Source organism: Nesoenas mayeri (genome assembly GCF_963082525.1).
Source record: "Nesoenas mayeri genome assembly, chromosome: 17".
Classification (NCBI taxonomy): domain Eukaryota; kingdom Metazoa; phylum Chordata; class Aves; order Columbiformes; family Columbidae; genus Nesoenas; species Nesoenas mayeri.
Genome location: NC_137565.1, coordinates 7,777,588 through 7,799,990, shown reverse-complemented (window position 1 = coordinate 7,799,990; position 22,403 = coordinate 7,777,588). Strand labels below are relative to the sequence as shown.

Below are 22,403 nucleotides of genomic sequence, written 5' to 3'. Positions count from 1 at the left end.
CTACAAAATAAAAAGATGCAGTTAATTTTAATTGTCTCTCTCTCGAGTCCCGTTTTCTTATGCCACATGAAAAGACTTTGTTTCAGCTGTGATGAGTGTCATTTTGACAAAAGCTCTTAGTCTTTACAGGATGTCACAGGGACGTGGATGGATGGACTCTTTGTTTCAAACTGTAGTCAAGACTAACCCCGGGCAACAACCTTCCTTCCTTGTCCGCTCAGAGGGAGCAGCAGGTTCGTGTTCTTGAACTTATGTTTGTGTTCAGGAGCACTTACTGCAATTATAGTTAACCAGTAGATGGTGCTGATTTTAATCCAAATTTTATAAAGCACTTTTTTGGGAAAGCTGCAGTTTATGCACACTGCCTGTTTTTCAGGGTGATGAATTTTACTAAGGTTATTTCTGAACAGAGGTAAATCAAGCTGGCGTGATGTCCCTAGGAGACAGCAGTTGTTGATAGTGTTTCAAATATCTTTTTCCAGAGTAGGTTTCCTAATGGCTTTTTGTTTCTGTCTTTGCACTGATGAAAGGGCTTAATTTTAGAGTTTGACTTTCAAGGATGTGCAGTGGTGTCAATTTTTATGTATTTTCCATCATAGAATAAGTGCTAGGAAGGACTATGTGTTGTCCCAAATTTGTCCAGGAGGTCTCCTGGATTGGAAGAACAACAATGTTGGATTGGGAAATGAGTTATTATAAATTTAGTACAACATATCTAAAGTGATTATTTTTTTGTTTTCCAAATGCTGTTGTACTTAAAACAGCCTGTAAGAAAAGGTAGATGCTAACCACAGTTAACCAGAGTGATAATTTTTTAGATTCCGTATGGAGCTTTAGTGCTGGCTGGAGTTGTGTATTCTAGAATCAAACTACACCCAGGAATGCTCTTGGCATCTGTTTAGGTGTGTGTTTGGAGAACAGAAAAATTCTTTACAGTGGGAAGTTTGAAGCATAGAGCTCTTCCATGCATAAGGTCATTGGGATTGTGAGAGCAGCATGTCCTTGGAGTAACAGCTTTCATTAGACAGAGAAATGATGTAAGGAGAGGAGGAAAAAAAATTGCTTCATGCACAGGTTTGGAATCAAATCTGACCTCAAAATGATGATTGACAAAAACAGTCTACAGCTGAACTTGTTGGATATTGCTAAACATATGCCTTGTTTCACTTAGTTGCAGTGTCGCAGGTCACTCTTTGGTAACTGCTTTCTTGCTGCTGCTAAGTTTCATTTTTTACTGGCTCATGTTAAGTTGTATTTTGTGTTTTTTTGGCACCTTGGTAATAGTGTTAATTTTCCCCTGGTGGGCTTAAATGCAACACTTGTGTTTGCTGTTACAGTGCAGGATGTGCTATCTCCTCAGTCATGGTCAGCACAGCGCTGCAGGGCAGGTGTTTCCCGGAAGTCCAGGAGGTACAGGACACTGACACCATATTTATAGGGAAAATTATAGCTGTTAGAGCTAGAAAACTGCACGTAAACTAATTACATTGCCAGAGAAATGTGCGATAGTTGCTTTCCCATTGTTTGTGCTTGGTTTCTGTCCTAACGTTTTACGTCTTCAGTCTCATTACCTTTCACCAACTAGAAGGAGACTATCTAAGATTAACAGGAATGTAATCCATGTCCTTTTCCACGTGTAAGTATTAAGATATTAGTTCTTAAGGACTTGAGCAGCACTAAGGTCAAAATGGAATAAATTCCATGTGTTGCTCTGTCTTCGTCTGTAGAATGAGCTAGAACAGTGCAAATCTTGCAAAGACATAAACATGTGTGTATATATATGTTCTAGTATGGATTTATTACTCCTAGACCCAAAAGCTTACTCAGCTTTGGAAAACAAAATTCCTTCCAGGATCTCTTCAATCATTCTTGTAACTTTCTTTCATTACCTTCATTTCAAGCATGCAGCCCAGGGTTGAACTTTGCTGCCTGTCACAGTATTTACCATCATTTTATGGGTTCATTTTCTAGATTACTAATTATTTTTTTGAATTCTCTGGTCTGTTTCCTCCATAAATTTCTCTAGTCAAATTTTCCCAACAACAGAAATACTATTTTTCAAGTTCAGCTTTCTCCTCAGTTTTTCTCCAAGTAGTTTAAGATATATTCATGATGCGCAGTCATCTGCCTAATCTTATCTTCATCAGTGTGTTCGTTTCCCTTTCCTCTGCAGTACTTAATATAAAGTGTCCTTTTATATTAATGTTGTTTACAGGTGGCTACATGGTCTGGAATTTTTAAAACAATCTTCTTAGTAATGCATTGTGTTTTCTTTCTCTAGTCGCTGCTCTTTGTATCTGGTTGATCTATGTGATGAAATTTTGTGTTCCTTTACTTCTTTGAAGGATATATTTTAAAATACCTTGAATTAAGTAGGAATTATTTTTTTCTTTGCCAACAGAGAAGGATTCTGTAAGGTAACAAAAATAGCTTCATAAATCATGCGATGCTTTAGTGTGTAACTTGCAAATCTATTTGTACTTAATTCAAACAGACTAGAATACCCAGATCTTCATAGGTATCTATAGAAACATGGTTCTAAGGTCAGGGTTGTAAATCAAGAGGAAATCCGGGATATGTCATTTGTCAGCTGGTTTAAAAACAAATCTTCACCCTGTACCTCCAGAAGAAAAGCAGAAAAATCCTCAGTCTTGTGTTCCTGTCTGTGTTGTCTCAGCACTGTCTCAGTGCTTTTCTCTAAGCTCACACTCGAACTTTTTATCCAGTGGACCAAGTTAAAAAAGTAGCTCAGGCATGGACACTTGGTGGTTGCTATGAAAATATCTTTTTACATTATCAAAATACTTTTCCTCAGTAGTAAATTCAATGCTAGCAAGTTGAATTTTTGTAACAGAAATGTTCTTGAGACAAGTATGATTCTCCTTCTGTTTTTATCTTTGCGTAACTCTCTTTATTATTTTAAAACTGATCTAAGATACCTCTCTTCCCCCTCATATCACAGCTTCAAAACAATTATCCAGTACATTGACAACCAGTTTGAACGATACCTTCATGATGAGAGCGGTCTAAACAGGCGCCACATTATAGACAACAGAGTCCATTGCTGTTTTTACTTCATCTCTCCCTTTGGGCATGGGTAAGTAAAAGCTCTTGGGCTCTTGTCTTTTAGAGCGTTATATCTTGTTCATAAGTCTGTTCATTACTTGAACTGGAAACTTAATTTTGAGTTACTTCCCACACTGTCACTTAGCCAATGCAATTAAAATGGTCCTTGGGGATTAATGCTCTACTCTGCTTTGTCCGCTTTTTGGCTTCTAATATTGTTTTGAAGCAGTCAGTATTGCATTGTTTATCACCCAGAAACAGAAGAGCTTATAACATCGAATTTATTTTATAGTGACAATTTTAATTTCAATTTAGACTCTACACAACCAAGCTGGTAAGCAAGTGCTCTGACTTCATTTATTCTGAAAATACTGTTTATGTAGATGCCAGAAATAAATAACTCCTAATACATTTGGTCTGTTTAAAAAACAAACAAACAAAAACCATGAAAAAACCCACCCAAACCCCCTCACAAACAAATGAAAAACTCACCTTTTTATTGTTATTGTGTTTTTTTTTCTTGTTGGCAGGCTGAAACCATTAGATGTAGAGTTCATGAAGGCTCTTCATGGAAAAGTCAACATTGTCCCTGTGATCGCCAAGGCTGACACACTGACGCTGAAGGAGAGAGAAAGGCTGAAGAGAAGAGTAGGTCTAACACTTGATCATGAGAACAATGCAACTCCTACAATGTTAAAGCCAAATATAAAGTAAATTAAAACTGGAGAGGGGTGAATGATAGTGGCCAAAGACCTAATCTTCAGGAGGTGTGAGGTGGGAAATCTTCACTGGGGTCTGATGTGCTTTACCATTTACGTTTGCTGAGAATTGGCCATTATTGCTTCATCTGCTGTAGCAAGCAGCGCACCCCTCTGGAGCAGATTTTGAGCAAAACGGTTTGTAATGAGGGCTCAAATCATCCTGCAGTGCATGTAGTGTAGATGTTTCAGACTAGCTCTTGTCTAGTCCAGTGGACTTAAAGCCTATTGGTGGTGGGAGAGCATTAAATGTGTTTCGAGAGTCTTTGTTTAGTTTCGTCCAAAACAAACTTGCTTGCATACTCTAGCTGTGCCATGTGGTTTGTAGGGAAATGTGGCTAAATCAGGGTGATTGGAAACTTGCTTAATAAGTGCACCCATGATACAAATTAACATGCTCATATAGAGGCAGGACAGTTGGACTGATGTATGATCCAGATGCTTTTGGTAGCTCCATTGTTATGGAAAAATGTATGTTGTTTTGTATACATTTTTTCCTACTAGGTTATCTGTTCATGCGAAATACCAGGATGTACTCAGGATTGCATTGGAAAAAGTCTTTTTGTGTTGGAAGATTTACTGGCTGTCTTTAATATATTTTGCCAAACCTAAAACAGGCCAGCCTCTGCCAAATACGACATGGTAGTGAATTCTACAGGAATGAAGTACTTATTTGTGGTTGTAAAACTCTTTCACCTTAGATCTAATTTCCATTTAATCTCATAATAGAACAATCTGCCCAAAAAATGTAAATATTTAATATTTCCTGGTTTATCCTCTTTGATTCAGACTGGCTTCATGCACCACACAAAGAAAGGAACGGGTAGGTGGTGAGATTATATTATGTTGGAAGATGGCTCAGTAAAATTTATTGAGATTGGGTCAATAGAACCTGAGAAAAGTTTGCAAAATCAGTTCATTCACTTGTTAAGCATAACAGATATTTTTTTATTCCTCCACAAATGCTATGAAGAGGTGACAGGTACTGTGGGCAAAACAAAGCCAGATGTGGCTGCTGGCTTCACTGCTTCTCTTCTTCTGTAGCTGTACTGACTTGGTTAAAGATTTTTGTCTGATAGTAGGCAGTGCTTGTGGAGCTGCTACTGTTTATAAAGAATCTGTATTTGATCTTTCAGCAGCGTACTTCAGGCTCGGTTTTCAGAGGTACTTTTTTTTGGTTCAGCATTTGTTAGCAGAATGATGTTGAAAGATTTGAAGCAGGCATTTAAGTGGAACGGTAATCATTTTACAATATAATTCACTGGGAATCTGAATGTTCTGCTTTGTCAGTTCAAGTATATAAAATAAACTGATACAAGTTAGCTACAGTCATCTTTCACAAGAAGCAGCTCTTGGGTGAAATGAAGAGGAACATGCTCTTTCCAGCTTTCAATACTTGCGGTAATTGTTTTGGGACTCCTGTGTGCTCCTTTTATCTGCTGCTTGGTGGCCTTTCCTAGGGTCAAGCACACCACAGTGCACGTGTTGTTTGATGTTCGCTTCTGTGTGTTGTTAACACCGGAGTTCAGCTGAAACGTGGCAGTAGCATAAACGAACATGTTTCCCAATATGAATTTGGAATTGCTTATTTGTCAGTGCAGTTTTGTAAGGGTTGTTAGATTGAGGGTTAATGATGTACATTTATTGTAGAAGATGGAGATGAATCCCAGTTTACATACCCTGTGATGAGCAGATTAATTTAAAGGCAACTTCTCTTGACCATGTTCAGTGCTAATCCTTATGTAGTTATTTCTAGACTTTAAAACAATCTTGACTTACATATATGGACACCACATTTATGCATTGCCTAAATGTAACGAGATGTATGGCACTGAAGCTGTAGTCTGAGGAAGTGGTTAGGAAACAGGTAAACAAGTCTTCATTATTTTTGTGCTGCTGGCAAAGGTCACTCTACAAACTGAGTTTATACTAAGTCAAGTGTATAATGTGGTTCCAAAGCTTTGAAAGTCTAGTTACTGTATATTGTTCTAACTCAAAGCATCTCGGCTCACAGAATCTCTAATCAGGAGTAAGAATCAAAATCCTACTTTGCTGACGCAGCTTGAAGTCCTATTTTTTTTTAGATGTTTCTGCCATTTGGCCATCAATCTGAAGTGTGATGTTTTTGTTTTGCCGCTTTGGACTAAGCAGCAAGATCAGCTTGTGGGGCTTGAAAAGGAAACCCAGCTTGGAGTAATTCCTGTTTGGTCTTTCTGGAATTCAAAGTTATTTTTTAGAAGTCTGGAGTGGGAAGAAATGCAAGGCAGTTTCACAAGCTGTGCCATGCAAGGCTGCGAAGGAAACCTGCTCAAAAGAATGACTTCATGAGAGGGGAACTAATATTTTGACTTTTTTTTTTTTAATTTCCCATGGGAAGGCTAATCTTTAGGAACACAGAATCCTCTGAGGCCAATAAAATTCAGATTTGAAGAAGCAAAATGCTGTTTCATTGTTAGGACCATAAAATACAGTTTGTTTTTATTGCAATTCTTTTTCCTTTCAGGAAAGCACTAGGTTTAACAGCTGTAATATATTATTCTAGCACCCCTGTTGTTGGCCTTCCCGTTATTGTTTCGCTTGCATTTTATCTTGAAGATCTCAGCCAGGTTAAATGTGCTTTCTTGTTTTATGCAGCTACTCCAAGACATTGCACTGTAGTGCTGCCCCACCTGTTCCAGCTGTGCATCTTTTAGTATCATTTGGTGACAAGTTAGTTATCTTCCATTTTGCAAAACAGTAACAACATGCATTGGTTTACATTTAGTTGTGTGAATGTAACTGTTAATTGCTTGTTGGCAGCACTTATTCCCAAACTTTTTTCTTTTAAAAATATTGCTCTCTGTGTAGGTGGGGGCTCATAATATTTTATTCAGTGTGTGCGCGTGTGTGAGTGCGGGGGATGTTTATATACCTGGCAGGGAAACGTTGTCCTGGGAATAGCTGTGGCTCATACATGGTCATTCCTCTTCTAATGGTCTGAAGGATTGCTTTATTTTAAACAGCTGTTTTTAATCAAGCTCTGGTTGGATCAGTTTTATTTATACAACAATACTATGAGAAGGCTCATTAAGGCGTCTCGTCTGTTTGAAGTCTGGTTGTAATTGTGTTATCAAGTTATATGAACAGCCTGGCGTAGGCTTTTCTGACTGTTTTTTATGGTTACCTCAAAACTGCCTCTGGTTTTACCCCAGCTTTGCTGCTGGAGTTTATTACTGCAGTGGTGCTGCTGCTTGGTTCTGGTGCTGGTTGTGGGGTTAACACATGCAAATCATTGGGGAATACTAATCTGGGAAGCTTGCAGATATAACCTTTTCTGCTGAGATATCCAAGATGCCTTTGAAGAGAGTTACTGTGCAGTCTCAGTGTTCTTCATGCTTTCCTCATACCACCACCCCTTAGTGAAAGAAAATCTTGTCAGTGCATTTGATGGGATTTCTGACTTAAAGATTTTGAACAGTATGGCAGTAGAAGTATTATTCCCTTCAGTTTTGAAGCAAGCATTGACTTGTAGCACCTTATGAAACTGCCTAAGGCCTGGCGTTGTGCTAGCTGCTTACCCTGCAGTGATTTCATTAGGGAAAGAATGCGCAAAGGAATACAGATAGGATATTTTTATATATTAATCTCAGACATTAGTGACAATAGAGAAAACTGTCTAGGGATGGTTTTTCTCTTAGTGGATTTTGAATAGCTTTTGTCTTTTTGAATCAAGAGACAATAGGCACTGTCTTCTAGATATTTGTGTCTATCAAATACCCAAAAATATACTTTGGCATGGGCTGCATGGTTTTGATGCTGTAACTAATGAATCCCTTCTCCAAATTCATTGCTTTTACTTGTTTTTTCTTATTAACTTCACTTTGTTTTTTTCTGCGTCTGTATTATGCTCCATGTAAATCTTCAGGTTTTTTAAAAAATTATTTAGTTGGTATGTTTACAGGATATTTGTGGACTTGAAGTCTCTTTTAAATGAAGGAAAAATGCTGGGTTTTTTTCTTCATAGGTAGAATAAAATGAATGCTGTGTCAGATAGTCCTGTTGGACACACACTGATTTGGTAGTACATACACTCAAAGCATAAGTAATGGCAATTTCTGCTAATGATTTTTTTTCTAAGCAGAAGAGCATTCTGATTTTTCTAGATGTGGCAGATGAGTAAATCAGTTGTATATATTTTTAATTTAATACATCTTCAATGAAATAAGAACTTGTTATTCTTTCATTTTTGTAAACTTCAGGTTCTGGATGAGATTTCCGAGCATGGCATTAGGATTTATCAACTCCCTGATGCGGATTCTGACGAAGATGAGGAGTTTAAAGAACAAACCAGAGTTTTAAAGGCAAGTTTCACTCCTAATTTGTTATTTTGTTGCAGTACTTCTTCAAGCCTACAGGATGCTTAAAGGTACTTTATTCCTTTATAACGTGTTGAAAATTCGACTTTTCTTCGGATGTTAACTCCTCTGAATTATAATCCTTTTTATTCCAGTTTCTGCTTCATCAGAATTCTAAATGTAGCGTGTCATGACTTTCCTTTCTCTTTTAAATGTAAGCAACTGTTCAGCAAGGACTGTGATTTGCAGTCTGTTTTCTGACTCAAACCCTTTACATGCAAGCAAAGAGAATGTGCATGTGTTATGGTTACTATACTAATTAACAACTTCCCTCTTGTTAGAGCAGATAATACATGTTTTAAGTAATTTCCTCTTAGTGCTGTGATATTAGCAAAGGTGCTTGAAGAATGTATCTGAAATTCTATGTCTAGCTACTTCAATCTGTATCTGAAGAATGTTTCTGTTGGCTGTTTTCCATGCATGATGTTATGTCAGATGACACATTTTGCCCAAACTGTACTTCAACAACAATCAAGTGTTCCTAAAGCAAAGCGTCATTTCCTTTTGTGCCTTGTGTTTGAAGACAAACTGATCCTAACACAACTGCAGGTGTTAACAATGAGAGGTTGCATTACCTAGAATAGGATTTTGTGGTTTTCTCATGTGGAAGGATTATAGTAGAGTACATTTGTCAGCATTTCTTTTCCCTCCTCCTGTCTGTTACTTAAGTCTTTTTGCTTTCTTTCAAAGAGAAACAAAACATGCAAAAGTAACCAGTCAGAAATCAAACCAGAAATTTGTTTTACTCTATCTCAACTTAGGCCAGCATTCCCTTTGCTGTTATTGGATCCAATCAACTTATTGAGGTGAAAGGCAAGAAAATCAGAGGCCGTCTGTATCCGTGGGGAGTTGTTGAAGTTGAAAATCCAGAGCACAATGATTTCCTTAAACTGCGCACAATGCTGGTGTGAGTAATGGTAAAATTATCCCATCTCCGGTGGTGATGTAACTGTTACAATGACTAGAGAGGTACAAGAACATGAACTCCTGAATTCAAAACAAACTCTAATGGCAGGTACTTTTAGCCCGCTGCAGCTCATTTTGCTGCTGTAATCCTCTGATCTCTGACTTCAGAAAAGATTTTCGGTGTTTTACATTGACAGTTATATGTGACAGTTTACATGTCTTATGTGAACTGATGGCTTTACATATACGTTGATGTTTTCTTATAGTGCAGTGGGTGAGGCAGAGAGGCTTTTAAAATATTACCAGAAGTGATTGATTAAAATGTGAAGAGTGTTCTAAAGGGAAAGCTCAGGTTTCTTGGCAGTCTAGGAAATCCTGTTTTAAACAGGATACCCCCCCTTTATGATTTTAGTTGATACGGATATATTGTGCCTGTGTAGATGGTTTTAAGTGTTGTGGGTATGGTGGGTTTGGTGGGCTTTGGTGTGTGTGTGTTTTTACGACCTCTCCCTGTTGCTGGAAATTGAATTCTGTTGTGCATTCCTGGTTTCAGTCTTTGCTGGGCAGGGATCGCCCTCTGCTGGTCACTCATAGTGGGCACTTCTTTCCTGACAATGTCAGCTGCTATGTGAGCCAAGGAGCTCCACCTAGTTCTCTGTTACAAATTACACCTAATAGCACTTAAGAGGCAAAAAATACTTCAGGAATTCAAGTATCTTTCTGAATAACTGCCTTCTCAATGTTCTCAAAACTGTAAAGACAGGTATGAACAACTCCTGTAGACTCAGTAGTAAACAAGAGGGTGATGACATACTTTGGGTCTTTGAAGAATATTGGTGGGAGGGCGCTTAAGTGTGAATTAAAGAGCAATAAACATGAAAGCAGTGTTCTGGCTAGCTTTACGTCAGCCTTGATCTGTAAGGATTATTTTTCCAGTAAATGCATCCATTATAGAAAAAAAAAAAGAAGATAAAAGGGTGTTTTTCTTCCTTTGACAAGAAGGACAAAGTGTTCAATAGCCCTTTGCATGTTCTAGAACACACATGCAGGACCTGCAGGAGGTGACCCAAGACTTGCACTATGAAAACTTCCGTTCGGAGAGGCTAAAGCGAACCGGCAAGTAAGTGCGTGTGTGCGCCTTTGGGCATTACTGCTCGTGGGTCTCTTCTTTTTCCTCTGTGCCATTGAACTTGTTCATCTAACTCATCTCACCTGTAACTAATTATTTCTCTTGAGATTTCAATCTATGGAGTTGCCGAAATTTATATTAAATGTTCTCCCTGAAGAACAGTAATATTAGCAAAGTGCGGTGCTTACAAACAGCCGTTCTTGCTTTTGTATCCATTCCTTTTTCTCTATGCTTTTAATTGGAATGTACATAAAGAAGCTGTGGGCTGCAGGCAAGGTAGTTTTTTATTGAACGGTGTCTACTTTGAAAAAAAAATTCTAGTGGGCACATTTAAATAGGCCCCATCCTATCTGATCAGGCAGGATATTGTTTCTCCAGTTATTGCAGGGCTTGCTTGTTCATATATAGCTAGAGAGAGAAGTTCAGACCAAACAATCATTTTTGGTAATGTTTGTGGTGGGTTTTTGTGTTTTTGATTTGTTTTGTTTTTTTATTTCTTGGTAAGGTTTCTGTCCTTGGCAACTTCATGCAAAAAATCTGCACGTACCTGTGCTGCATCTTTTTTGATAGCAACTTATTCTTATGTCCACTTCACTTGTTCTTTAAGTATTCAGCCAAACATTTTGATCTTAAAGAAGAAAGGAAATAGCCTACACTGCTTTTTGATGCTTGATTTTTGTACCATGGATACATAATGGAGGGAATCTCTTGATTAAATAGCTAAAAAAATCACTATAGCAGTGAATAAATAAAATTTTAAGAAATGGGGAGTGAATAACAGGAGTGTGAGGTAAAGATGGTGTTTTACAAAAGGGAAGCATGGGTTTAAAAATATCCTAATTTCCCTTGTACGGAAGCATGTAGACTTTTTGTTGTAGTTATATTAACTGAAATATGAACCTTGAATCTGTTCTTGGAGAGTTTTGCTTCTGTATCCTACACACATCAATGTGTTCTCTTGTTCAATAGGCCTGTTGAAGAAGAAGTGGTAGATAAGGACAGAATCCTCCAGCAGAAAGAGGCTGAGGTAAGAGGAAGATTCTAAACCTGTTGTTCTTTAATATAACATGCTATATTTCAATTTCAGTGTTCTATGTCAACTGCCTATGGAGGGTAGGACTGGAGTTGTGAAAAATGACAGACCTTATCTGAACATACAGGTTGCCCATACAAAGTGTTTTGGTTATAGTCACTTGCGTACTGCAGATGGTAGGTAGCACGTGGATCCTTGGTTGTAGGCAGGGTATTTATCACTTCCAGTTGTGCTAATTTTCCATAAGGATAGTTGCTATTTTTTAAGTGTTAAGGTCAATTTGTTTTTCAGCTATATATATTGCTATAGACATAATATGTTGGGGTAGACTGATAGTCTAATAGACAGTCACGTTACCAGTACATTTCTTCTTATGTCTTGTGGCTCTGGAGTAGAAAAATGTTGTTGAATCTTAAGAATCCCATGATATCACTAATATGTATGTTTTTTTTAATCTCGACATGCAGCAAAATTCATAGTATTTCTATTGTACCAGTCTACTTATGGATTGGGTGTTTTCTATCTGATTTCTTACTCAAGTTTCAAATTATTACTAGGCCTTTCAGCTTAACATTTTTATGGTAAAATTCTGAAGATTTAGAGATATTTAGCGCAGTATTTAAATTCAAGCAGTGCACTGCCAATGCTTATGACTGCTTGCATTGTGAAAACTTAAGACCTGCTGCCAGTCGGAAGACAGTGTTTGTTCTGTTTACCATTCTTTTGTCCAATTCAGCTTGGATCCAAGTCCATAAATGCAGGAAAACATGATTTAAAATATAAACACATATATGGAGTGATTTGGATGAAGCAGTAAAAAACTACAAGCAGTTTTGTCTGTTTCTGAGGTGAAAGACTCAGGCTCCCATACATGGAAATTTTTGAAATATAGTTACTTCAATCTGTGCATTTCCTTTTTCCTTTATAGCATCCACATTTAAAAATAGCTAACCCTGGTATGTTGACTTAAATAGTAAAAAATTTTCCTAAAAGGAAATGCAAAAGCAGCTGATTATCACCGTAACGTGTAGTTAATAGTAAGAATTACTGGAGATTAAATTAACTGCATCTTTATCAGTGTATAACTTCATTTCAGTGATGTAAGTGCACTTGATGGCCATGCAGTTATGACGGTGGAACTTCTGCAAGTGTTCTGTGCACAAATTAACTGTCTCCCATTTACTGATGTGTGTGTAAAACAAGAGTAGACCAGCAGCTGATAGCCAGGGATATGGGATGCTTTGAAAACGTCAGAGGTATTTTTTGAAAAGGTTTTGTGGTGTGTGTGTGGCTTTTCTTCTTTTGTTCTTAATGCTTGCAGGATTCTGGGCTTAGAGAATTTAAGTCATAACTGTTTCTCCTGTTACTTGAACTATGTAAATTGTATGTGTCTAGTAGTTAAGGAGAAACTAGAGTATCCTCGTAGAACTATTTGTCTTAAGGTTTATGTCTGAAAAGATTCTCCTGTAACAGTTTCCACTGGAAACTGTTGATATTGCAGGCACATTATTAATACTGGTCTATTCTGACCACTCTGTGTGAATGTGTATATATATGTATGTAATGTATTTTTTTAATATAACATGGCTAAAGGGGTGAAGTCTTTAATTTCTTGAAGGACAGTCTCTGCAAGTTTCCTCTGGGAATAATCATCTCTGAATAACTGCTGCTGAAGTTGCAGAAGATTAGGTTAGAATTTGAAAAAACAAATAGATTTTTAACTTCTGCTTTCTATTGTCCCAAAGAGATCAAGAGGCTTTGCTGAATCTTCTGTAGATAAGCCGGTATGAAATCCCTTCATCTCCGTATCATCCCTCAGGTTCAGACTGGGAAAAGTCTGGGGAGGAGAGAGGCACAGAGGAAATGGGCTCGCATTCCATGGCCTTTGCAGAGAAAACAAATATCCATTTCCCCTCCTGTTTTGCATTCCCATCAGTAACGGTGCTTGACGTTCTATTTACAGTTTTGTGAGGTTTATATAACCTTGGAAGGAATGAATGTTTGGGCTAATGCCAGGATCATCTTTATAAAGGCATCACTTTTGCTAAATGATCTTTTATTATGCCAAAGGATGTGGTCCCCAGTTCAGCAATTTGGAATTTATTGCTCAGTCTGGTTGTGATTTTTGCTCATTTGCAAGTGGTGACCTGTTTTTCTGAGCTGGGATGTGAAAATAAGAAGCAAAGCACCCATGTTCCCAACTGTAAATATACGGCAGTTCAGATTATTTGGATGTTGTGGTGCAAATGGGCACAAACTTAAGAAAGCTTGTAGTATTGTGCCGTACTCTTCCTACTCTGTAAATATCTCATAATAAAAGCATTTCAAAGTTTTGAGAGGCAGTACTTCCAAGAAAAATGTCATTTCACGTAATCATGGTTCTAACAAGGAACAAACTTCCTCTGTTGGTGAGTGGGTTGGTTGGTTGATTTGTTTTCCTCCATGAGCTGCCCCAAGGCTTTGGGCAAATCCCTTCTCTCTACTGTCTTCAGTGAAGCTGGTCAGCAATAGGCTGAATGTAGTAGAATTAATTGCTATGTCAGAATGTTTTTTTAATGTCTTTGCACTTTTAGGCTGTGTTTAACCCTTCATCAGCTGAGCTGAAGAACCCTGGTTTGGTACAGGGGTCTGTAGGGAACAGCGGGGGGGCTGCTGGGCTGCGGCACAGCAGCAGCTTTGGGGTAGGTGAGGATGTGATTGCATGTGGGGAACCACCTGGTGTTGCAGGTATTTGTGTCTTCTGGAAAGACAAGGTGAGAACTTAGATATGGAGAGACAGCATGACTGCTGGTGCAGGCCTGCAGACCTCGGGGAAATACAAACCGCGCTGAAGTTTCGTTTGTTTTGCGGGATGTTGTTGCCCAATTCAGGGGAGCAAAATGCTTCAGACTTCCTCCATAAGGTGACGTAGTCTTAGTTCTGGGAGAACATAATGAGAAGAAAACCCTTGATAAGCAATTAACAATGATAATCCCTTGGGGACCGGAATGAAGACCAATTTTTTCTTTTTTATGGAGTAACTGCTTTCTTTCTGTCCTTTTGAGTTGTTCTTTGAAGGAACAATGTGTGCTGCCTGCGGGGTGTGATGGCTGTGGCCATAGTGACTTCTATTATAAATAACGTCGATATGTTTTATGAAATACATTTATCTTGATTGTAGCCCCTTTTCCAATATATCATAGTAAATTTGTCAGGAATATTTCTCTTGTCTTCAGTTAATGAGATTAATTGTACTCTTTAGTATTGGAAGTATTTTTAACCAATGGCAACTATCATGGGAACATCTCGATTTTAATAGAAAATGCACTGTGCAGTTTTCCATCTCACCCTGTTCTTGCAGCCTCTTCCCTTACGAACTTCCTTCTGTAAAGGCATGGGCTGAAAGAATCATACTTGGTGTGGGGAGGGGAAGCAGGTCAGTGGGAAGCAGTATTGTTTGGTTTCTAACATTTATTTTCCTGTGATATCTGTAGGATTGTCACCAAAAAGCCGCTCACCTTATTCAGACAGGAGTAGTTGGTATCCTGAGCAAAGCACAGTAGGATAGATGAAATCCTGGAGGTAAAGCGGGGCTGTGGATCTGTGCTTTCTATTAGTGACATGGGAACTGTTAAGAAGCTGTAGGGTTCACTTTTAACTCTGTAACCTTGACTCTCATTTTAAATGTTTGTTTCCTTGTGTATTGCTATGGTAGTTATGTGTAGTCATTACCCAGTAGTTACATAATAGTTTGAACTAAATTTTAGTCCTGACATAACCCAGGTATAAACTCCACCTAGTTTACTTAAGTTTACTCTCTTGATGTCTGGGAATTCACAGGACTTACCTACTAGTGGCCATAGGATACAACAACATGAGTAGTTTTTTTAACAGGCTTTATGCCTCAAAATTTTTCTACTGAATTATGCTACAATCACTTCAGAAACTTGCCATTTTTTAGCTAATGGATGAGACTAACACATATCCAGCAGACCCCAAAAACACCACATGAAGAAGGAAAATCTTACCATCTGAACGCTAGAGCAGAGGAGGTCTCGTAGTGCTTTTGTCCTACCTTACATTTGAGTCGCACAGCATCTGTTTTCTCTCATGGTGTGGGCATATTTTTATCAATTAAGGTTAAGAAAACATGAGACTGTGCTGTATTTAAGTCTAAAAATATGACGTTAGCTATTAGCAGAATTGTGTGTTTGAGCAATCACTGTAATACATGTGCAGCAGTATCTTCCCCTGTGATTACTGAATGGTTTCTATTTTGGGGATGTTTCATGGCTCAGCTTGGAGTGCTCTTGGGAAGGCTCAAGTAGGCGAGCTTTCAAAAAGCTGGTTTTATTCTGATGGTAGATCTGCAGAGATGCAGTTGAACAGACCAGGTGTCTTCCAGTTCTACAAGCTGATCTTTGAAACGTTTTTCTTGGGCCATGGAATCAATGCAACTCTCATTTCTGAGATTTCCTGCTTTTTTGTCCTCCTTCCTGCAGCACTATGCTATGTTTTTGATTAGAGGCTTTTTGCTTAAAGTGTTTAGCAGAAAGATGTAGGTAGGTATATAACCATCACTACCAGCTGTATCTCCTGCTGTTCTTGTGTGATTCTCCTTTTGTCCATGTATCTATGCAGCAGTCACAGGAACCTGAATTAGCCTCTGTTAAACCTGTGCTGCTGCAGCAGCAGTTTATAATCCTGCTGGTTTTAAGCAGCCTCTGTAACCTCTGGTTACTCTGCAATCTCTCTTTTTTCCATATTCTTTACTCTTCAGTTTCTTACTCTTTCCCAAATGTGTACCTGAGACCAGGCAAGAAAACCTAATAAAGGCATCTGCAGTTAGTTTTGCCGTGGACTTTCTGGCTTTGGTTAATTTTCAGCGTTTTGTTTTGGGTTTGGTTGTGTTAGTTTTTGGTTTGTTTTTCTTCGAACTTTAACACCTCAACACCACATACATGTAGTCAAGCATTTATTGCATATCCTTTTGTGTTGAATCTCATGAAGTAACTAGTATCACAATAGCTAATGTGGTTGACTGGGTGAAAATACAGTTTAATTGTTTAAACATATAGTGCTTTTTTGAGTTGAAGAGTTTTTCTCCCCTCCCCGTCTCTGAAAATAAATGAAAGCAATTCTGTAATTACTTTTTTCTAAAGGGAAGAAAGGCTGGATATATTATAAAATGATACAATGATTCTTAGAATAATGAAAACTTGCTATGCAAGCCTCAGATTATTACGTGAAACAGACTCTTATTTCATACAGTGTGCATGGAAATAGCAGCCTATTTCTTTTCCGGTTAGTAAGATAGGGCACTTGGCAGTTGTGTATGTGGAGCTTCCCCACCTGCATCTGGAAGGAGCTACCTAGTTATTTGTAAACCAAATCAGAGGTATTTGAATATACATTTTGAAAATCTGTATGTCTCGTATTCTTTCTTAGGAACATTTATTGAAATTGTTATTTTGGGGGAAAAAAATGAATTATATGAGATGGAAATTAGCTTATAAGTGTCATAAGAAAATGCCTTAGGAAAACAATTATTTCCAGGAAAAGTAGTTGTTTAGATGTAAAAATATTGGTGCTTAATATGTTTAGTCTGTCTTTCCCAATTTTGTAAACATCTTTCTGTTTTCCTTTTGAAGTAGCTTTAAAATTCTGTCTGCATGTTCGGCTGTTACTGTTGCTAAAGCTTTGCAGAATGTCCTGGTTAGCCACAAGATGAGTATTCATACATAATATTATGCTTTGAGCACTTGTATCAGAACAAAACTGCTTCAGCTCACTCAAGCAGTGGGTCTCTGTACACACCTAAATGGCGTATTGTCTTTATTGTAGATTGAATGTTGATTCACACGTGTGCAAATATAGCTCGCTCCAAAAGATTTGGTTTTTCTTGCTTAATTGTTGTTATAAGTATCTTACAAATCTTTTGTGAAATTTAGATGTAATACTCTAAAGAATCTGAGACTGAAAAAACCTAAGTATTCAATTATGCAATTTAATTTGCCATTTCCAACTTATAAAGAGGAAAACAGGATCTGCATTCTACCATGGGAGAAAAAGACGTACAGATTCCTGGATTTTGAACTCCTCGTGAAATTGTTCTAAACATGTGGGTGTTTTTCTCTTCCAGCTGCGCCGCATGCAGGAGATGATTGCACAGATGCAAGCCCAAATGAGGATGAAGCCTGGTGATGATTAAGATGCTTGACATCTGGATGCATCAGGTATTACTTTTCTGACTCGTTTACTCCTCTTACGTAAGGTTTTCACAATGATTATTGCTAATTTTTCACTTTAGACTTCTAAAGTACTTATAGAAAAAAAATTGAGTGATGATCTGGGTAGACTAGAAAAAAATGTCTATGCACATGTTACCTATGTAGCTGTTTTTAAGACCTGTAAATGCTCCTCTTCAGTGCCTTATTTTTGGATCATCTGTCTTTGTTTCTGTTAGCACAAGCTGCTCGGAAAATTAATTTGGCTATATATAAACAAAAGTTAGGGTGTTTGGGGCCATATAGGCTGCTGAATTTTTAGCAGTTCTTTCAAAGAGCCAAATGAAAGTTTAGATAAACTGGTTAAGTGTACTGAATAGAGACTTCCTTGATGTTATATATCATATATTAGGTGGGATCCAAGTGAGTGAAGAAACAAATGATTGTAGCAAATATTCATGCTTGCTTCAGAATGCAGCTCTTCTGGTAGAATTTTTCTTTTTAAATGCAAGAATAAAAACACAGAGGGATATGAGGAATCTTGTTGCTTAATACTTCAGTTTAATTCTCCAGTTGTGATTGCTGGTCTTCTGGAATGTAAAGCTTGAATAAAATGGATTATATTATCCCTTATGACCCTGTGGCAGCTGCCAACATTCCAAGCCTAAAATAAGGAGATTTTTTTGTTGCCTTTATTTGAACCTTCGGTCTTCCTGTTTATATAAAGTAAAATAAGAGAAGAAAAAAAGTCTCCTAAGAAATAAACTTATTCACTGGATTCTTATTTAAACAGAAGTTGATGGTTTTGCTGGTATGTGCACTGTGCTCTGTGAGTTAAGTAGTTAAGGGGAAAAAAGTAATTCAGACTCAGGTTTCTTACTGTCACAGTTCCAAGTCTTGCAGATAGAGGAGCCTTCACATCGTGTCTTCCAACTTCCATACTAAGATGTATTGTCCTAGAGCTGGAAATGTAAACACTGAGGGTAATTTTGTGGCTCACCATGCAGTATATGCAATAGTGGTTTCTGACATAAAGCTCTCGCTTTCTCAGACAGGAGCTGGTCATTAAGAAGTCTGTTAAATATTTGACTCTGAACTGAAGGTCCCAGGTTTGCATGGTGGCTTTGTTATCCTGTGGCCAAACTCTGACCACATGTGAAAATGGCTGTTTGATGCAGGAAACTTACAGAATGTAAATTATATTGCTGGTTTTTTTTTTTGCAAAGGAGCTCAATTCTTTCTGTGGCTTACAAATCACGTTTGATCACATAGCATCCTTTAAATGGATACTCTGTAAGGACTGCCCCCCCTAAATCTAACAGGCTTGTCTGTAGCTGTTGCTTGCAGAGCACGGGATGGCAAATGATACAAATATATTCAGAGCTCTTTCTTCAGTTCCTACATCCTATATTTGCTGTGAAATCAGCATCTGAGAGCTGATGGTGTGCAGGATTCCCACTAATGGTTAGCCAGGAATGGCACCAGGTTCCCTGTGTTTCACAGCTTCTGGCAATACCGGGCATGGTATTTATAAAAATGAATTGAAGCATGGTTTGTCCCAGGCTGAATTTGCAGCCATGGATACATAAGTAAACAGAGTTCTGAGCGTCCTCATGTGCATCCAAGTGAAATGTTATTTTATAGATACTTTACATTGCTAATCTGGAATACATCTCGGACCACTAAATGTGTTAAGCAGGAGAGCTTTGCAGATTTAGCTAAGTGTCCGCATGGTCTTGTTGTGATTTAGTTTCAACTAACTCTTGAGAAAATTAATTGGTCTGAAATATTGAATGTGAACAAATTTGAGAAGGATTTGAATGAGTGGAGGTCCTGCTGTTGTTTTTTTGGAATCTGCTAAACAATATTTCTACAGCTGCTATGGAAATCGTATTGTTCAACAGCTTGCTTTCAGGAAAGACTCTTGAACCTTTTTTACCCTTGAGATATTGATAGATAGCCAACAAATTATGCTAAAAGTCTAATACACACAGTCAGATCTGTAACTGCAACCCTGCTGAACCAGAGTGTTGCTGTATGAACCTGTCAGCATGTTGAAGTGACTCCTCACCTAGAACTTGGCCTTAGGGGAGTTTCTCTCGTGCACATTAACTGACTTTGCAGTTTAGGAGGAATGGTGATTTCAGCCTCCAGCATTCCCATCAGATTTATTTGCTGTATTTTATTGAACTCACTATTTCCAGAGAAAGCAAGAAACTTCTAATGAACACAGTGGCCAACAGAACCAAACTGCTAACAAATTTAAATATACTTGATATCAATCTTTTTGTTTTATCACAGCTTATCTTGAGTACATCTCAGGCTCTAGTTTTACAAGAATTTAAAGGATCAGCTCTGCTACTGAAAGCACAGTTTCTCCTCCAACTGCTCTTTTGCACCTTTACTTATCTTTCTCTTGAGAAAAATATGTAACTTTACAGATAGTTTATGTAGAAATCAACATTTTCACTCTTTTTATTTTAAATACGCACTTACTGATTTTCTTCAAAAGTCCCTTAAAAACAATTTCCACTTCATAAAGCACAGATAAAAGGATGTTTTCAGATATTTTGGGAAAAGAGAAGTATGGTGTAAATACCTTAATAGATAAGACCTGGAGAGTGAATAGCAGGATAATGAAATGTGGTAATATCCAAATATGTGAAATACTCCTGTTTTCAGATGTATTTCAGGGTGGGGAGAAGATTGCTGAAAGCTTTAGGGTTTTCTGGGAAGAGTCTGGCATTGCATAATGATTAAGAAGTGCTAAACTCAAATCCTTGCCAAAAAGACTAATGAATCTGTATTACCATAAAGTGCTACACAGATGGGATGACTGGAAGGTCTGTTTTGCCTGTTCATTTTTGAGTAGGGGCATCTTTAAAGGCTTTATGGAAAGAGCAAAGGGAGAATTTACTTCAAGCAGTTTCCTTTACTTTCAAGGCTAAAGTAAGAGAAGCATAATGGGAATGACAAAGGCAAAGATTATACACAGAAAATGTTCAAAGTTTCCAAAGAGGATGAACTGATTTCTTGCTGTAGAGAAATGGAAACCCAACGGGGGTGAAAAAGGGCACTGGTGGAGATGGGCTTAGAAGTAGGAAAGGAAGACGATGATTTTGGAAACAGTAGGGACCAGTGTGCCAGCTGCAGTTTTTGACAAAAGCCTGTGAGTACAGACTTACTCTGGCCCTAACGAGATATGGTAACCTACACTTGTCTGTTTCCTCTAAACATTTAATAGCTTCTGTGTACGAACAATGTGTGTGGAAGTGCTTCTAAGCACAGTGCTATAAAGTATAGGAGCTTATTTCTCTTATATCTGAAGGTTCAAATTGAAGGATTAGAGAGGAAGGACAGGGAGGAGTGGAATAAGTTACCAAAGCAATAACAGATTTAGGTTTGTTTGGATACTCCGATAACAAATGCTTTTGAAATACGCCTGCAGTAATTCCAACAGCATATTTACTAGTTTCTGAACTCATCCACCTCAGATGAGCAATTATTACGAAAAGCTGGACTTATTTTTTCAAGTGAAATGGTTATTGATGGGTGTTTCTTCCTTTTCCCTCTCTGTTTCTGGAAATGTATCTCTTTGCAATCTGTTTTCCTCTTGTTATTCTTACAAATCTGGATTGTCTGTCTTCCACTCTGCTTGAAGATCATACTGGGACAAACCAATAACAGAAGCCAGACTATGGAAAACAGATATAGCCAGCTGGAAATGTAGTTACGGTTAGGGAAATGTGTTCAGAAAAAGAAAGGAGAGCATCTTGCACTTAAAATATCTGTAGGATGTTGAAAATTCTTCTAGTATAGCTCATGATCTCCACAAGTATTTTAAAGCCTCCTGAGCTCACTAACGCTGTTCTGATTCTTGATAAGAACAGTATTAAAGGCACCAAACAACTAGTTCTTTATACCAATGAATTGACATCATTTAACAGAACAACACAAAGGGTTGTCATAGCAACCAGCCTTCTAAAACCATGCTGGTGAATTGATCTGATGAGAAATGTCATTTAGGGAAGATTATGTTGTAGTTTTTGGCAGCCAAAATTGAGTCTAGAGAATATGAAGCTTGGGCAAATTTGTAGTATTTGGAACAACTGCTTGGCACTGCCAGGGGATGTTTCTCTGGCTAGAAACTGGGGGAGAAGACCACCCACCATTGGTCTCCAGGTTCAGCAAACATTGGTGGCTTTTGAAACTCTCACAAATGTGGGATGCTGAGCTGTGTGACCACATGCATGTGGTGCTGGTTATGCCACTTACTGAGAAAGTTTTGTTTTAATGACAAGCTGGAGAAATGTATTGTGTTTCTTAAATGATGGTATGAATTCACATTGTAGTTTGAGGGGCTTATTAAAGCTGTGTATTGGTGAAAGGAGTATAGGGGACTAATGTTAGTCTAATAAAACTGGAGATCAAATTTGTAAAGAATGGTATCAACCTAATAGAAGATATTGTCTCATAAGGAGATTAGGAAGAAAGAGTAGTGGAATGAATCCACATTGAAATGCACAGATGTATTTGCCCAAGTGTGTTCACTGAGCATATAAAATGTGGATATTGTGTTGCTAATATTGGTAACATCAGCGCACAGCTGTGCTTATAAACCCAAATCTTTGTGTTTATTGGAAATTCCAGTCTTTTTGTGGGTCTGAAACATTGGATATGCTTTTCTCTTGAGGGATCTTCTCTCAGTTAGGCAGGCAATGGCAGACATTTAGGGTTTTTTTGTACTCAGAAGTAGCAGTATAGCACAATTTGGTTAGCAATGTATGGACTCTGGCTTTAAAGCCTTAATGCTGGCTTGCTTGTTATGGGACTTGATGGCCTCCTTAAAATGTTAAGTAATTGTGTATTGAGCAGCTGTGAGGATGATGCAGAGCAAAGGACCCTGTTGTC

At 37.9% G+C, this 22,403-nt stretch overlaps 1 protein-coding gene across 1 annotated transcript in view; it reads left to right on the top strand.

Annotated features, from left to right (window-relative positions):
• LOC308047189 (septin-2) overlaps positions 1-22,403 on the top strand; it is a gene marked incomplete at its 5' end in the record, with an annotated part of 28,632 nt that overhangs the window by 5,199 nt on the left and 1,030 nt on the right. The window contains 7 exons of the mRNA XM_080355496.1: positions 2,963-3,097; positions 3,597-3,714; positions 8,063-8,164; positions 8,980-9,125; positions 10,161-10,244; positions 11,223-11,280; positions 17,408-17,501. Coding sequence (XP_080211622.1) covers positions 2,963-3,097; positions 3,597-3,714; positions 8,063-8,164; positions 8,980-9,125; positions 10,161-10,244; positions 11,223-11,280; positions 17,408-17,476 — 712 coding nt within the window. The 3' untranslated portion in view covers positions 17,477-17,501. The remainder of the gene's footprint in view (positions 1-2,962; positions 3,098-3,596; positions 3,715-8,062; positions 8,165-8,979; positions 9,126-10,160; positions 10,245-11,222; positions 11,281-17,407; positions 17,502-22,403) is intronic.